The 18,181-nt window shown below is 40.2% G+C and overlaps 1 protein-coding gene across 2 annotated transcripts; it reads right to left on the bottom strand.

Moving 5' to 3' along the window:
- Nucleotides 1-426: 426 nt before the first annotated feature.
- On the bottom strand, nt 427-17,724 carry LOC133602688 (oxidized low-density lipoprotein receptor 1). Of its 2 annotated transcripts, XM_061955868.2 has the most exons (8): nt 17,118-17,724; nt 14,948-15,025; nt 14,655-14,759; nt 8,174-8,281; nt 7,905-8,099; nt 4,273-4,442; nt 1,812-1,930; nt 427-1,674 (listed from the first exon to the last, which is right to left on the bottom strand). In XM_061955868.2, the coding sequence occupies exons 1-8, from the start codon at nt 17,164-17,166 to the stop codon at nt 1,527-1,529; spliced, it is 972 nt and encodes a 323-aa protein (XP_061811852.1). In that variant the 5' UTR covers nt 17,167-17,724; the 3' UTR covers nt 427-1,526. The 2 variants fall into 2 exon arrangements, with proteins under 2 accessions (XP_061811852.1, XP_061811860.1); XM_061955876.2 differs by lacking the exon at nt 14,948-15,025.
- Nucleotides 17,725-18,181: the final 457 nt, after the last annotated feature.

Consider the following 18,181-nt stretch of genomic DNA (forward strand, 5'->3'; position numbering starts at 1 on the left):
TTTTTTTTACTAAATTATATCAGTCAGAATGTACATAAAAATATAGAATGTGGTATTCACAATATTAACTATCAACAATAAAACACTGAATATTGAGAATATATGACCGTTGCTCCTCTCATTCCCAGACTACTTACTTGATCGACATCTTTTTTAATCGAGCAAGAGCAACAAAGATGTAACAAACACGGTGAAAAATGAACGCAAAGGTTAAAAAAACATCCACACATTCGATATAATATCCCTGTTTTGCAGAACTTTGTTGTAGCAGAGCTTCATATGTCACTCAAAAGTGCATATTATAACCATTGGAATCTTTTCTATAGTTTGAAAATATCCAGTGAACCGCATTGCAATGTTAATTATGTGGTATTATGACCAAGTAACTGCCATTTTTATGCTGTTTTGTAAGACCCGTGTCACGTGACTTCAAACCTGACACCTCATTGGCTGCTTCTGAGACAGGATTGACTTAATTTACCAGAAGTATTTTTCAGCACTGAACTTTTATACGCTGAGTTGTAATACACTGAATTGCCATCCATCCATCCATTTTCTACCGCTTGTCTGAATTGTTTTGTACTAAATTTTTACACACAAAGTTTTTATACATTGAATTTTTTTACACACTGGATTTTTTTTCAATGAAATTGTCAGCATAATTTCATGTAAAAGAAATTCAGTTCACAATCCATCCATCCATTTCTACTGCTTGTCCCTCTTGGAGTCGCAGGCATTTCACAAAATTGAAACGCAAAAAATTCATTTCCATAAATCCAGTGTAAAAAATAAAAGCTGAACATTTTTGTGAAAAAGTTATGAAACACAAAATTGAAGTCACTCTACTTTGAGCTGACTCATCGCTAAGTTACAAGCGAAGGCGAACACCAATGCCAAATGTATTTGTGGCGGGCCACCACAAATAAATTACTGTAAGTAAAATAAAAAAGTATTTTCCATCTAAAATTGATTGAATTTTTTTTTTTCCAGCAGCAGGGGTGCCCTGCTGCTGGAAAAAAAGATTGCACAACTGACCACATATCAAGGATTACACAACTTCCAACTTCTCGGAAAGTACATCTACACAGTACACAACCATGAAATAGAGGAAGTTGGAAACTGCAAGAATCCCTGAAAAACACAAGATCCTGTCGTTTTACTAACGCTGTTAATGGAAATGATGAATTGCTACGGAACACTACATCCTGGGCTGAGTTACAATTGGGATATAAAAGGTTAAATGTCGATCGTTGATGATGACGTGCACAGCTGTTGCAACACACCTTCATTTATTTTCCATGTTGTGCAACAACCTTTTGAACTGACCAGAAGAGAATTAAACTCATTTGTTGCAGTTTAACACAGTTATAATAATAAATATGCAACTAGGTTGTCAGTTTGAATATTTTTAGGGGTTTTAGATTTTATCAATGACGTCACACAGTGGAGACCGAGCTACTATTAGATACTTTGGTATTCTAGTAAACTACTTGCGGGCTAATCGCCTACTGCCTTCCAAGATGTATTTATTCCAAATCTGGTTTGAACAAGGCGCTCGTTTGGCAAACGTAACGGTTCTTCATTTCGCAGCTCTCTTTGCTCCAGTTAGCCAGCGAATCGGACGGCAGAATCAACGCACAATTGGTTCTGCTGTAGTATTGCGTTCTCCAGAACCTATTCGGAACAGAAAATGGAGTTCATTAGAAGTGTTACGGATTGATACACCGATCTTGGTTGATAACTGACGTCTTTTTGCACCCTACATTCATTTTTCACTCGAGCGTATCGCTGTACAGTACGTGAGTGCTTACGTCACCGTGAGGTTTCCTCCATGGCGCCACACCCATTGGTCCGTGTTGTCCTTCCTCAGGCCCATCCAGTAACCGTGCCTGTTGTCGTTGTAAAATGTTGTGTGGTTTGTGACGAACTCCTGGACACAATGTCAATGTCAGTGCTGTAACCTATTAACGTTAACTAACTCCAATAACTTATAGGGAGTGCTTAATAAATATTCATACGCAATAAAGATTAGCGTAGGATGTATTTCAATGTTGGTTGCTTTTGATGCACTTATGGAATATTCATGCATATTTAAAGAGATAGTATGCTCACAATTATATTTAAAATGAACCCATGTTGAATTTATTAATCTGACACTAAACAACGACTAAGCCAGTGGCCTAGGCGGACCGGTCCGTGACGCATTTGCTACTGGGCCGCACAGAAACATTAAAGATAGATGTATATTACAACTCCTGATAGGAAGTCGTCATTTGTTATAGTACATTAATGCATATTAATGACCATATAAGATGTCAATGTTCCAGATTGTAGCCAAAGGCTAATTTCCATCTGCAGGGTGATGTTTATAGCTGGGGTTCTTAACCTGTTTGACCTCGGAATCCAACTTTTCCACTACAGAGGGGCCCGGCCACTCCAATATTAACACTGAATTAGTAAACTTACCCTTGATTTTGATCATATTCAATAATTATATCTAACCTATTTACAGTTTACTACCTTGTCAAATGATATAAAAACATGTGTTAATCACAAGGTTATTATTAATTTATCAAATAAACCTTAGGCTTAGGTCAGGCTGATTCGAAAAATAAGTACTAACCAAAAAAACAATACATTTACATATAATATGTATTATGTCATGCTAAATTAAATACATTAATAATAAATGCTTCTTAACTGAACTGTCAATAAAATTAAAGTGCAAATGAAAATACAGCTTTACAAATTTAGTCATAATTTTTGCGCTTAAGAAATGTGTCTATGACATTCGCGCCAGACTTCTTCTGTTTGTTTTATATTGTCATTACTGCCATAAGTGGTGGAAACGTGTATTACAACTAAGTATCGCTGCGGCCTATAGTGACCACAGCTGAAAAACAGATATATTACAATCAAGGTGTCGCTCGCGGCCCAACACGGGACCCCGGCCCTATTGTTAAGAAACACTGGTATCATCGTGCCGGAGAGCATCTCTTCGCAAAGAAACGCGCCCAGGGCTGCCATTGCTTCAGCATTATGGTGTGAATGGATTTTTCATGCTCACTTTTTTTTTGCTGTTTTTATCTGCCACATGTGGAAAGCCGGTCCGTGAAAATAATGCATTCATTAAACCGGTCCATGGTGGAAAATAGGTTGGGGTCATTTGACCAACCTTCAAGTTAGACGTATGATATCCTGTTTAACACGTCTAAAAAGGTGCAAAGGGGACAAAACAAGGCCAGAGACAGGTAAGGTTAACGGATACTGACAGCACAGAAATGTCCACTGATTTGTTATAAGAAATCACTATTTCGGCACACCTATCATTGGGCAGTTTGGCCCATTCCTCTTTGCAGGACCTCTCAAGCTCCATCAGGTTGGATGGGAAGCGTTGGTTTTTATCAAGGATGTCTCTGTACATTTCTGCATTCATCTTTCGCTCTATCCTGACTTGTCTCACAGTTCCTGCCGCTGAAAAACATCCCCACAGCATGATGCTGCCACCACCATGCTTCACTGTAGAGATGGTATTGACCTGGTGATGAGCAGTTCCTGATTTCCTCCAAATATAATGCCTGGCATTCACACCAAAGAGTTCAATCTTTGTCTTATCAGACCATGATCTGAGAGTCTTTCAGGTGAATTTTGGCAAACGTTAGAGTGGCCAGACGGAAGCCTTGTCTTAACATGGTTTCCTTCTGGCCACTTTACCATACAGGCCTGATTTGTGGTTTGCTGCAGAGATGATTGTCCTTCTGGAAGGTTCTCCTCTCTCCACAGAGGAATGCTGTAGTTCCTGTAGGAACCATCAGGTCATCTCCCTGACTAGACTAAGATGAATGCAGCAATGTACAGAGACATCCTGGATGAAAACCAATGCTTCACATCCAACCTGATGGAGCTTGAGAGGTGATGCAAAGAGGAATGGGTCAAACTGCCCAAAGATAGGTGTGCCAAGCTTGTAGCATTGTATTCAAAAATACTTTAGGCTGTAATTGCTGCCAAAGGTGCATCAACCAAGTATTGAGCAAAGGCTGTATGTACATACTGTATGTACATGTAAATTTTCATCAATTTACAAAATAAAAAAATGTTTTACACTGTCATTATGGGGTATTATATGAATAATTTTGAGGCTAAAAATGAATGTATTTCATTTTAGATCAAGGCTGTGACATCCCAAAATGTGGAAAAAGTGAAACGCTGTGAATACTTTCCGGATGCTATTATAATATGGGACCTTAAGTAAAATAGGAATGTCCATCTTACCTGTTCTTCCTGGGAGTCAATCCCCAGCAGGTCTGCATCCATTTCCCTGCAGGCTTCAACACTTCCCTTCCAAGTTTTCCAACCTTGGTAATATGGTGTGTCGAGGAAGAGGTAACACTTGGAGCGGAACAGCAGCCATCCTTGCATGCAGGGCTCACACAATGTTAAAACTAGTGGGAAACAAAGACATTGACACGCATAACCTTTGGATCTTTACTGTGGAACCATCCAACACTCATACAATTCAGAATTTCATCAAACATTTCTAGGGGGAAAAAGCCTTAACAACAAAGGTTTTACTTCGTACTAGAGATGTCGCAATCCGATCATGGGATCGATCGGGCCGATATTTGCCTTTTTTAACGGATTGGCTGCCAAACCCAGCTGATTTTTACTGCAGCAGTGTTACGTGACTAAAGATTGTACTCACGCTCAGGGAGACCCAAATACATTTCTATATTATTTGTTACACACATGCAGGAGTTCCTGTTTTGTCACAATTTTCATCAAGTTGCAAGGACCAAGTCTCTTTTAAGATACTGATCTTCACCACAATGCCGGAAAATAAACCATGTTTCTTCAAAGTACTGTTATCACTGGAGGACTTAAGAAAAATGACTGTTACACACACACACAGCAGGACGACACATGAAGCTAACCGCTAAAGCTTCAATGTAAAGTAAAGGAGATCGATCCAGATGTCGAAACCATCGATATCTAGCAAAGTAGCTGTTTATAAACAACATTAAAGTGATTAGATTGATATTTTTCTTTTTCTTATTATTACAAAATCAGTTTTTGGCAGTTTTTTGTTACTGTTTACAAAGTGAGGGAGTAATTCTCTGGGTACACAAAGGCTTTGAAGGCACAACCCAAATGATTTAAGTGGAGGCCAATAGTAGTTTTGTTAAGTTAATGTGCCCAAGTCACTTTATTTTGTGAAATAAATTGGATGTAGCCTTCATACAGCATACTTAATACAACATTTGATTTACAACAATAGCAGCAAATAATAGGGGTGTAACGATTGGTCGATACATCGATTTATATTGTTAAATTTCAAGTATATTGATCTGTTGCCGGCAAGTTTGCCTTTAAAAAGATAGCTATCGATCCAAGATTGTTTAAAAAGGGAATCAAACAATTTTATCGATACTAGGTGCTCGAGAAAGGTCTTAACAAACTTCACAAGACAATATTGTAATCTGTGACATGTGTGTACCTTTAAGAGATGGTGCTCTTGAGTGCGATGTGTGCGAGTCCTGCAAGATTTGGGGTGTCTTTGTGTTCTGTGTTTAAATGTGAGTTGTGGCGGACAGCAGCTCTTGTACATACAGTATGTGTGCTTTGACTCTGAGAGTTTGTTATCCGCTTGTTAAGAAATCGTCTGAGACAAGAGTGTATGTCCGACTGTCTGTCCTTCTCTACTATGACGACACGCCACTACACGACACAATGAAATAGCCGCAACACAACTTTAAACCACACAAAAGGCGGCCGACACAATGAAAGTGACAGCTGAGCAAGTTACCACGATGCACCGACTCCCAGAAATGAGAAATGAGGAAGCAAGGGACCAACACCATCAACAGGATTCTACCCAAAATTAAAGAAATACATTTGAAAATTATTAATGCAATATACCCTACTCTTTTTTTTTTAAAGAAAACTTAACATGGAGGTTGACGGCTGTTATATCTGTGGAGCTGTAGAGAATGTGAATCATTTGTTTGTGGAATGTGATACTGTACTTTTGTTTTGGGAGGAGATCAGAAATTGGCTGAGAGACAAGAGTGTGGAGATGTCCTCATTTACAATAGAAGAGAACACATTTGGCATATGTATAAATGATGGTGTGCTTGTCAATATTTTAATATAAAAAATGTTTTAAACATAAATGTTGATTTCTGGAAGTAAAACGTACATTTTCACATTGGCGTAATGATTTCAAATTATTAATTACATCTTGGGAAATGGTACTTCTATTTCCTTGACAAAATATTGCTCAACCTGGTGGATGTGTGAAAATGTTGAGATGTGTGAATGTGCCTTTATTTGTAAGTACAATTGTCCAATAAAAAATAAAACACCATCAACGGGGTTAAGCTACTGCTTCCGCACACCCGGGACGCTGTCTGTCAATGCGAGGGCGGAGAACCGATACTTTATCTAGCAGGTAAATCTACTGTTAAAATGTTGGTTTCTGCACTTTTTTGAAAACTTCTTGAATATTGAAAAAGTGATTATAGAAGGTTAATTCAATCCAAAGTGTTGGTTGCATTTTATTCAAACAATATGTAAATGTATTGGCCATTAATAGTTGTTTAGTTGCTTGTTTGTATCCATAATTCATTTATACATTATTCCCTTACAAGGAATAAGAGGAATATAAGAAACCTGTAGTGTGCCCTATCCACTATTTATTTCACTCTCACACTGCTTGATTTTTTTTTTATTGGCTAAAAAGTTACTGAATCAATTTCAATTTACTGTATCGTTCCGGATCGTATCAGTCTAAAAAAATAATATCGCATTCATCTTCTCTCAGCAAATCCAAAAAGAACTGGGTAGCATATGCTACTTTGCTGGCTAGAAGACTCATTGTGTTAAATTGGAAGGTTGCAGCGCCTCCCTGCCACACCCGTTGGATTAGAGATTATATTCTTTATTTCCTTGAACTGGAGAACATTAGGCTGACATTGAACAATTGTTCAAGAAGTATGGGGTAGTTTCCTAAAATATGTAAAAGAGACTATTAAAAATTGATTGAAAGGTAGGTAATTGATTGGCCTTTTGTCTGCTTTTGTGTATGCTGCACCGTGTTGGAAACATTCAGGAGTGCAGTTGTCTGTGGCTTCATGTCAATATTTGCCTGTAGTGCATATATATATATATGAATAACATTTGAGATGTGTTTAATTGTATTTCTGGACTGTACATGTCAAAAATACAATAAACAAATGTAAAATCGAATCGAATTGTTATTAAAACGAATCGTAACACTCCTAATTCATCATTTAAAAAATGCATCCATCCATCCATTTTCTACTGCTTGTCACTTTCGGGGTCGCGGGACGTGCTGGAGCTTATCAATTAAAAAAAAAATATTTAGAATTTTTTTTTTTATAAGAATAAATTTAAAAAATATGTTTTTAGTCTATCTCCATGCAACCAGAAGGAGCTTTTCTAACATGCAACCTGTTTTGAAAAAGTTTCATTGTAATTATCCATCCATCCATTTTCTACCGCTTATTCCCTTTGGGGTCGCGGGGGGCGCTGGAGCCTATCTCAGCTACAATCGGGCGGCAGGCGGGGTACACCCTGGACAAGTCGCCACCTCATCGCAGGGCCAATCATTGTAATTATTATACCAAATAATACTTTGCGAAAATGGTTTTGAATTGAGAATCAATTCTGAATCCAATCGTCACCCCAGGAATCGATATCGGAAAGAATCGTTTAGTGTACAAAGATTCACACCCGTAACCATTACCATTACCCTAACCATTTGTATTTAATTTAAAGCTAATGACTGATTAGCACAGATGTTATGTGCCAGTCACATCTGCAAGTTTTTTCTGCCAAGACAAAATACGCATAACAGACAATGAATGTGATTTAAGTGTCATCACCTTTTTCGGAGCAGTGTTTTTTCACTGGGAAACTGTCATACTTTAAGATGACTCCCAGGGTCCAGTTGAGGCTGTCACGCTCTCTGGCCAGCTCCTGCACTCGCCCCCGCAGCTGGGAGACCTGGGCCAACAGCTGCTGGTTCTCATCGGTCAGATTGGCGTTCTCTCGCCGCCGCTCCGCCACGACGTCGTTTACTGAGGTGAAGAGGAGGGAAAGCACTTTACCTTCACCACTCTCAGAGAGAGAGAGGCCTTGCGGGCGAACGTACTGTGGAGGGCGAGGGCGATGATGACGGACATGAGGATGACGCAGATGATGCCCAGGACTGCTGATGCCATCTTGATGGACGTGTGAAGGGAAACCTTCCCCAAATTGTCTGCCAGGAGAACAGGAAGGGAAAGTTTGAAGGCAAATTATACTTTTTCATTCGCTCTAAAGCAGGGGTGTGCAAAGTTGGCCTAAAGGAGCCATTTGCAGGCTGCAGCTAATGTTTTAGTGTCCTGTGGTATATTCTAAAAACACAATGACAGTGTTATCTCAACTTAACAGTGTTTTGAGATAAGAGTCATGCATTAAGTTGCAAGCAAAAAAAATTGGAGCTACAAGCATTGCTGCCGCTAGTTGGCGTAGCGACTATTAGAATGAACCCAGCAACATCCGGTCTTAAGTCACCAGCATTAGCTTATAGCTAGAGATCGACATTATTCTGTTTTGCCAAGAAAGAAGGAAGAAAATGAGTGTGAAAGACAGTGCTGAGAAGAAGAAGAGGATGTTATTCATTGATTTAAAGAAACAAATCATCACAAACATGACAGCGTGCAGCTAGCTAACTTGGTGAGGAAGTTGGATCATAGCACTGCTAGTCTGCCCTATACTGAAACAGAATGGGTTGATAATGCCAGCCAAGGACGTTAAAATTATATCTTAACGGCGGACATTTATTCATGAAAATATGGAGAAGCTGCTGATGGAGTGCGCATGCGTCGATCTAGACGGCCGCTGCTGCAGTTCGCTCTGTCCTTGTCTTTTGTTTTTGTTCTTTGTTCGCTTTGTACTTTTTTATATTTTTACATTTACTCGACATTTACTTTTTATCTAGTCGTGCCCTTCTAAACATGCAGTTTAGAAGTGTTTTGTTCGTCCGACTGACGGTGGGGACTTTATTGAACAGCTCATACAGACAACAGTTGAGAGGCTCTTTCATCTACACCAGGGAACAGTTGTTAGCGGCACCAGTTATTAGCATCCAGCTAACGGACCCAGCAATAACTAACCATATCCCGGAGGAGCTAAAAAGGACTTATGGAGGTTCTCGTGGCTGTCGAGGGAAAGACGCTCGAGACAGAAGAGGGCTGAAGCCAGGAGGGAGAGAAGGAGATATAAACCATATCTTTCTTCCGTCGTCATGGGTCTCTAGCAAATAAAATGGATGAGTTGTCGGTGCTTGCCGCTAGTCACAAAGAATATCGTGAGTGTAGCCTAATGTGTTTTACTGAGACGTGTTTGCACGACGATGTTCCGGATAGTAACGTCTCTATAAACGGGTTTCAAACGGTGCGCGCTGACCGGGATCGAACCAATGGCAAGCGGAAAGGAGAGAGGCTTGCTTTGTTTATTAATAAGAAATATTGTCATCCCGGTCATATCACAATAAAAGAGCGCCACTGTGACCCGAATATAGAGATGTTAGCTGTAGGACTCAGACCATATTATTTGCCCAGGGAGATTCCGCATGTTATCATGATGGCAGTATACATCCCCCTTCTGCTAACGCTGCAGCTGCCAGTGACGTCATCCACAGCTCGATAGCCAGACTCCAAACCAAGCACCCGAAAGCTCTCATCCTCATCTCGGGAGATTTTTAACCATGTTACTATGGACAAATCACTACCCAACTTCACACAGTATGTCAGCTGCCACACCAGAGGAAATAAGATCCTGGACTTGCTGTATGCAAACATCAAGGATGCGTATAGCTCCATACCACTACCAGAGCTGGGCCGGTCAGACCACAACCTTGTTTACCTCAACCCGTGTTATGTGCCTCTGGTCAAAAGACAGCCTGTGACCAAAAAAACAGTGAGAAGGTGGTCAGAAGGGGTCCAAGAGACACTACAGGGCTGTTTTGAGGTAACTGACCATGGAGCCTCATGGAGAGGACATTGACGGGCTCACAGGGTGCAATATAGACTATATCAACTTCTGTGTTGACTCAAATGTCCCATCAAGGACGGTCACCTGCTACCCAAACAACAAGCCGTGGGTGACCAAGGACATCAAAGCCCTACTGAATGAGAAGAAGACGGCATTCAATGCTGGTAACAGGGAGGAGGTGAAAAGAGTTCTGCTGAAGACCAAACTCAGGGAGGCCAAGGAGAACTACAGGAGGAAGCTGGAAGGGAAGCTGAAGGACAACAACATGAAGGCGGTTTGGAGATGTATGCAGACCATCACCGGCCTCAAACCGTCTGGGGGCAGGGGGGTGGACGGAGACAAAGAGAGGGCCAATGAGCTAAATCAGTTCTTTAACAGGTTTGACACAGTGGCTCCGACAAGCTCCTGCCCCCCACGAGACATGCCAGTCGGCCCCCTGACAACTTCAGCGAACCAATCCATCCCCACCTCCCCTCCTCACAACCCCCCCAACTCCAATGACTACCTCCCCCCACTTAACACCTCACCCTCAGCTTGATGAACTCCCCCTCCCCAATCACCTTCAGAAGTTTTCTGATGACTCTGCGATAGTGGGGTGTATTGACCTCCACCAGTGCCCTGTAGGCACTGGTGGAGGACTTTGTCACATGGTGTGGAAAGAACCACCTCCAGCTTAATGTGATGAAGACCAAGGAGCTGGTTGTGGACCTGGGAAGGAGGAGGAGTACTCCGGCGACCCCTGTTTCCATCAGGGGGGTCGATGTGGACATGGTTGAGGATTATAAATACCTCGGAGTACACATCGACAACAAGCTGAATGGGTCAAAACACGCTGAGGCACTCTTCCTCAGGAGACTAGGATCCTTCAACGTCTGTACAAAGATGATGAAGATGTTCTACGAGTCGGTGGTGGCGGGCGCCTTCTTGTACGCCGTGGCCTGCTGGGGCAGCGGGCTGAGAGCGAGGGACGCAAACAGACTGGACAAGTTGGTAGAGAAGGCCATTAACGTGGTGAGAGTGGAGCTAGACTCTCTGGCGGTGGTGTCAGAGAGGAGAAGTCTAGCAAAACTCCTAGCCATTATGGACAACACCGCCCACCCACTACACTCGGACCTTTTGGAGAGAATTATCACGTTCAGTGGAAGGCTCAGACTCCCAAAATGCAACACGGAACGACACAGGAGGTCCTTCATACCGACAGCTATCAGACTGTATAATGCATATGTTCCTTGACTGCATGACTGCACTTAAATGTAGAGTATATGTAGAATATATTTATATTATTTATATATATATATATATATATATATATATATATATATATATATATATATATATATATATATATATATAATATGTTATATATATTATATTATTTATTATTATTCTTGTCTATTGTGAGCGAACTGTGGTGCTGAATTTCCCCCAGGGATCAATAAAGTACTTTCTATTCTATTCTATTCTATTCTATTTGGCGGAGAAGCAGCTGCAAGGAGATACCATAGAAGTCCGCTCTCCAAGATAAACGCTGTACATTATACTCACATTACTTCATAAAACTGTTTGTACTAGATTATATTGTACTGTATTTCTTTTGGGTACATTTTCGGAACCATGATAACAGGACATCTGCTGTTGGAGTGAGCATTGTATCGACACATTCGAAGATGGTGGCAGCCGTTCAAGGTACCCTAAAGCTGCCGCAAATTGAAGGATGGGCAGAGCTGTGGGAACTCAGACTTTTGCGATTTCTGAACCGAATCACAAATTGGATAACATCTCGGAGAAGCTTTCCGCAAGACGAAATTATGATACATTTGGGAGCCAGAACGGACAATTAGAGCAGACAAACCCTCGTAATGTGTCTGCTCGCCCCAATCCTTATCTACAATTCAGCTACCTCTGCAACTGATGTAGATTAATTTCAATGGGCAACGTTGATTAGCATACAAGTGTTTTGAGTTAAAAGCGCCGTCATAGAAACAATTGAGCTCCTAATGGGGGAAAGGCAGAGGTGTCTCAACATATTCTCAACTTTTTCTTTTTCTTTTTTTTTTCCAAGATGGCGCCGCTGTAGTGGCTGCTGTTGGCAGGAGCTCTGTGCTCTTGTGTCATCCTTTTGTGTTTCCCTCTTGTTTTCATGTGTTATTATATTATTATTTTTTTATTGCCTTTTGGTTCGGGATCCTTTGGTACTGTGTGACGAGGGGTGGCACTTTCGTGACTTCTGCGGTGCTTTTTTGTGGACTTCTGGATCTGCCTCCCGGGAGCTTTTTGGCCATGGAGACCAGCTGCTGGGTCTCTGTCACACCAGAGTCCGTTTGGAGAGACTGGAGGAGATGCAGATGAAGAGACAGGGCTGTGGAGCTAGCACTGAGCACCGGGACAGACAAGCTTCACAGTGTCTTGGCTGAATGAGCAGGTATCGGACACCTCAGTCTCCTTAGACGCATCCTCGCTCATCCATGCAGACTGGAAACTGGCCGACAGCGATCTCTTGGTTGCTTTGTTGCTCCCTCCACCCCAGCAGACAATGGCGCGGAACACCGCAGAGGCCACCACAGTGTATATGTTTCTTTTACTTTTTATTCATAGCTGTATCTAGAAGTGGCTGGTTTCATCAGCTCTGCTCTTTTAAGGTCTTTAATGTCCTTTGTGTTTTTGATGTTTGATGTTTCCCTCTTACACACATGTAAGAGGTATGTGTGCTATGTCTATGAGTTGTTTTTTCCCTTGGCCTCAGTCAGGACCCCCTCTCCAGGGGCCCAGGCTTAGACCGATTTTTCTTTTCTCCCCCCCATTGTTTCTGTATCTCACCTTTTTTGTAAGGGGCGCCGGAAGTTGGCAGAACCGTCAGCGATCCTGTTCTGTCTCCCTGTAATGTTTGTCTGATCTTGAATGGGATTGTGCTGAAAATTTTAATTTCCCCTCGGGGATTAATAAAGATTATTCTGATTATTGGATTTGTTCTTTCATTTATAAAAAATTAAAAATATCAAAATGGCTCCATCATCCTTTGAATTTTCAGCACATGGACCTCGGTGGGAAAAGTTTGGACACCCCTTTTCTAAAATTAAATTGTGATGATTTGAACAAAAATTGGGGTACAATATATCTGCTAAAGTCTTGATGTTTGAACCACCAGTATCAAAGCGTTAACTTTTCTGTTTTGCTTTTTTTATTTTGCTTTTTGCGCGATACTAAAACCAAAAGGGGACGTTACCTGGGAACATCAAATAAAGATCAAAGATTAGCTAAACTGTTGTATCGTTTTGACTTTCGAAAATGTGGTTAAGTTATTTTTACACTTGTACAATAATTCAGAATGTAAAAATGAGAAAACCTCATTGTTATCATTTGTCATTCACAATCCTTATGAAAGACAAGAACACCTATATTTTTCGTTTTTCATTCAATCTAAATCATAAATAAACAATAGCAAAAGTCTGCTAACAACTGAGTCAATTGGAGTTATATAATAGGCGAATGCCTATTAAAAAACAAACACCTCCAACAACGTTTATATACAATACACACTGTAAGAATATATATAATATAGTAACAGGCACATTCTTGACAACATGTAATATTTACGTATTTTGCTCATTTTAAGCATACGGCGGCGTATTAATTACACAGACACATCACGTTTGCTTTTTCCTTCAACAACAACACAACTATCATGACAGACGTCATGAAAGATAACACAGACTACTTTGGGACAAATTATGATCCAGAACTTCATATTTTTGAGCCTGAATATAAAGAGGATGGTCTACAAGAAACACAAAGCATCAAGTAGCAGTATTGCTAAGTGCCGAACAAGAAATACAAACGATGAACATAATAATGCAATCACTTACCGTACAAGTTCTGCTCTCACTGGGATGCTGACTAATAGGATGTTCCCATCTTCCCGTTTAGATGAAGAATTCATTATAATTCTCACGAATTGTTAAAAAAAAAAGTTGCTGCGAACGAGCATCTTTTCATGTCTTTCTTGCCATCTCTATGTCTAAGTTGGATGTCAAAGTTGACCAACTTCTCGGTTTATGTCCACCTCCTTCTACTATGCAGGCCAGGCACAATTTATAATAATAATAATTAACTTTCACCAACTCAGAGGCGAAGCAGCAGCTTACCAGCTCAATATGTTAATATAGCGGTGTAAGCTAGTTACCTCTCTGTGATCAATGTGCAGCTAAAAATAGATCGTCTGCATTAGCGATTATCAAAACAATATCGCTAATACTTGGTTAATATTCAGGTCACAAGATGTGACCTGAATATTGGCACTTTTTGGACGGTTATTTAGAGAGCTTTGTGTACGAAACAGAGGCGCTCCAATTGACTCTATTGTTAACTGACTTTAGCTAACATTTATTTATGATTTAGAATGCTTAAAAAAAGAGAAACATACGTGTTCTTGTCTTACATAGAGTTAAGAACTATAGTCTAAATTACAAAAAAAGTGCAGTTTCCCTTTAAGACTGAGTGCTTTGTTAGGTTCCCATAACAATATTTCCAGTGTGGTGCACAATATTGCTATTCCCATAGTTTGTGTCGTGAAACCAGTATCTTTTTCAGCACCGTACTTGAGTTGGTCTTCTCCAAAGTACCATGACAGATGTGACGTGGACTGGACGCCTTCTCCTTTGTCCACACGTCGTCGTAGATCTCCTCAAAGTCGCTGTGCTTCTCTGGAAGTGACATGACACCACTTTTAATTTATTATTCATGTTATTTGCAGTGGCAACATCGCATCTGCCTGTTCAGCCACGTTCAACTGACTTAAACACAAACCGCTGCCTCACGGTGGAGGGGAGTGCGATCTGCAACAGCTCGGCGTTACACTTTTAAAGCAGGACAACAAGAAAGGTTCTAGAACCTTGTACGTTGAGATGTGGTCCCCACGTCTCCAAGCTGCCCCTCACGTCTTCATAGATAACTGAATCACTGGGCCTGTCTGGACATAGCAAAACATACATCACTGCAGTGACGTGCGGTGAGGTTCATGGCTGGTGAGGCACTGACTTCATCACATCAGATTTACAAACATATGAACCCTAAAGAGTATCTTATTCACCATTTGATTGGCAGCAGTTAACGGGTTATGTTTAAAAGCTCATACCAGCATTCTTCCCTGCTTGGCAATCAGCATCAAGGCTTGGAATTGGGGGTTAAATCACCAAAAATGATTCCCGGGCGCGGCGCCGCTGCTGCCCACTGCTCCCCTCACTTCCCAGGGGGTGATCAAGGGGACGGGCCAAATGCAGAGGACACATTTCACCACACCTAGTGTGTGTGACAATCATTGGTACTTTAACTTAACTTTAACTTTACACATACAAACTGTAGCACACAAAAAAGCACATTTAATAAAAAAAAACGTTATTATGGTCTTACCTTTACTTATAAATGATGTCCATGCGCAGCTCCTTTTGAACAAAAGCATCAATAACTTGTTTATAGAAGTCTTCCTTATCTTTCTTCAGTTTTAAAAGTCTATCTATCTCGATGGAGATCTTCCTTTAAGTATTACCTCCTGCTTCGATTGAAAGTCCAGTTTAGAAAACTGTTTTATTTTAGATATGTAATCCTCCATGTTAATAGTCAGGCAAGAGGAAAAAATAAACGATCGCTGTTAATTGTTGCTGCTTGTTGTCACTTCTTCTGCAGCCGAGTAGTCGCAAGAATGATCTCTGGGATCACTAGCACCCTCTACCACCAGGAGGCGGGATTACTGCGAGCCTCACACAGTGCGTCTTTGCAGCAGTTTTGTGATTGCTCAGCACAAGAAATACGTTACACACATACAGTTGTTGACAAAATACACTGTCCATTATATACCTCAGCTAACTAAACTATGGAAATGTATAATATAATTCATACAGCAATACGGTCACACTGCACAGCAGGCCAGCAGTTAGGCGAGTCATTGCGCAATCCATGGTGAGGCTCAACTCAGTGACGTGCCTCAACTGGCTGGTGACTCACCGCAAGTCTCTTCTCGGTATTTGAACGGCAAATGTGAAAATTCAGCGATTTTGAATAAAAATAATCTAAAACTGGTGAAGTTAAATGGAAAATAACTTTATAGTATAATCACCGGATACATATAACAATTAAAAAAATTTTTTCTTCTTACATTTTTTTTCTTTCCATGATGGCACGTGAGAACCCGCCTCACCTGCCTCCCCTGACTGCACGTCACTCCATCACTGTGGATGTACTAACTTATGTTCACGTCATCATCTTTTTACTTGTGCTCTATTCACCACTGCACTGTTACTTACTAGCCTTGCAAATATTATTTGTTTATATTTTTAGTTAATTGTTGATATTTAAGGTTTACACTGAACAAGAGAGCACAGTCTACCAAGTCAAATTCCTTGCAGGCACATTGAGAACTTGTTGAATTAGGTCTTGACGTTGAGCAACTCAAACATAACGTTGGAACAGCATGCTTTTTGATTACGTTTAATCAATGTTGGGTTCTGACGTTGATTTGACCATTGAAATTTGGTTATTTTCCAACCAATAATCTACAACACAAATACAACGCTGAAACAACATGTTTTTTGACAACGTTTATTCAATGTTGCGTTCTGACGTTGATTTGACCATTGGATTTTGGTCATTTTCCAACCAATATTCTACAACATTGAAACAACATGCTTCTTGACGTTTATTCATTGCCAGGTTGTGATGTTGATTTGACCATTGAAATTTGGTAATTTCCCAACTAACAAAAGTGTCTCCAACATTGGACATCAACGTTGTCTAAATTTAAAAATACAACTATTTTGCAATGTTGTTTCAAAGTCAGTTTTAAAGGACACATACAGTAATCAACGGTGTATCAATGTCTTGGCCAACAAAGCTGACTCTGATAGTTACTGAAGAGTAAACTCCATGTTTTGTCTTGTTTTTTGGTTCAAATATCACCGAGAAAGATTGGTAAACGTCATTAATGTATTTTAAGGTAGTCTCAGTTGACTTCACACTTCAGTAAACACACATCCTCAAAGCACAGCGTACTCAAACACATGACTCACTGTGAGACTTGAACTTGACTGTCACATAATTCAGCTCTTCTTCTGCCATCTTCAACAAATATTCCACTTCATAACAGCCAGCCCCAACGTCAGACCGCTGCGCCTCGAGCTCTCACTTTCTGGTCACAAATGAAACTAAAATTTAGAAACACACGACAATCACTTCAAACCCTATGTTCTTCTTTTTGAGGATATGATGCAAAGCAGGCAAGTGTGGACGCTCGATTTGATGCTTCTGGCGGGTGGCTCATGTATGACACCATATATATTTAGAGCTGTCTAATGATGGATTTTTAAAATCTGATTAATGAGACTTTTGATTAATTGCAGTGAATTACTTGCTGGCCAAGTATACAATATTGTACTTAAAAAGTACACAGTATTGTACTTAAAAGTACACATGATTGTACTTATAAAAGTAATTAGTATCCTAGCAGGCAAAAGACATTGATACAAAGTTGATAATATGTACATGTCCTTTAAAACTAACTTTGAAACAAGGTTGCAAAATAGTTGTATTTGTTGGTGTCTAACTTTGGATCAACGTTGTTGGTTGGGAAATGACCAACATTCAAAGATCAAATCAACATTACAACCTGACATTGAATATACCTTGTCAAAAAGCAAGTTGTTTCAATGTTGTATTTGTGTTGAAGAATATTTGTTGGAAAATTACCAAAATTCAATGGTCAAATCAACGTCAGAACCCAACATTGATTAAACGTCAAAAAGTATGTTGTTTCAACGTTATGTTTGAGTTGCTCAACGTCAGGACCTAAATTAACAAGTTCTCAACATTGGTTTAATGGCTTGTGCCTGCTGGGATTGCACTTACAAAAGTACACATCATTGTACTTACCGTATTTTCGCACTATAAGGCGCACCGGATTATTAGCCGCACCTTCTATGAATTACATATTTCATAATTTTGTCCACCAATAAGCCGCCCCGGACTATAAGCCGCGCCTACGCTGCGCTAAAGTGAATGTCAAAAAAACGCTGCGCTAAAGTGAATGTCAAAAAAAACAGTCAGATAGTTCAGTCAAACTTTAATAATATATTGA

The sequence above is a fragment of the Nerophis lumbriciformis genome, linkage group LG04 (genome assembly GCF_033978685.3).
Source record: "Nerophis lumbriciformis linkage group LG04, RoL_Nlum_v2.1, whole genome shotgun sequence".
NCBI classification, from domain to species: domain Eukaryota; kingdom Metazoa; phylum Chordata; class Actinopteri; order Syngnathiformes; family Syngnathidae; genus Nerophis; species Nerophis lumbriciformis.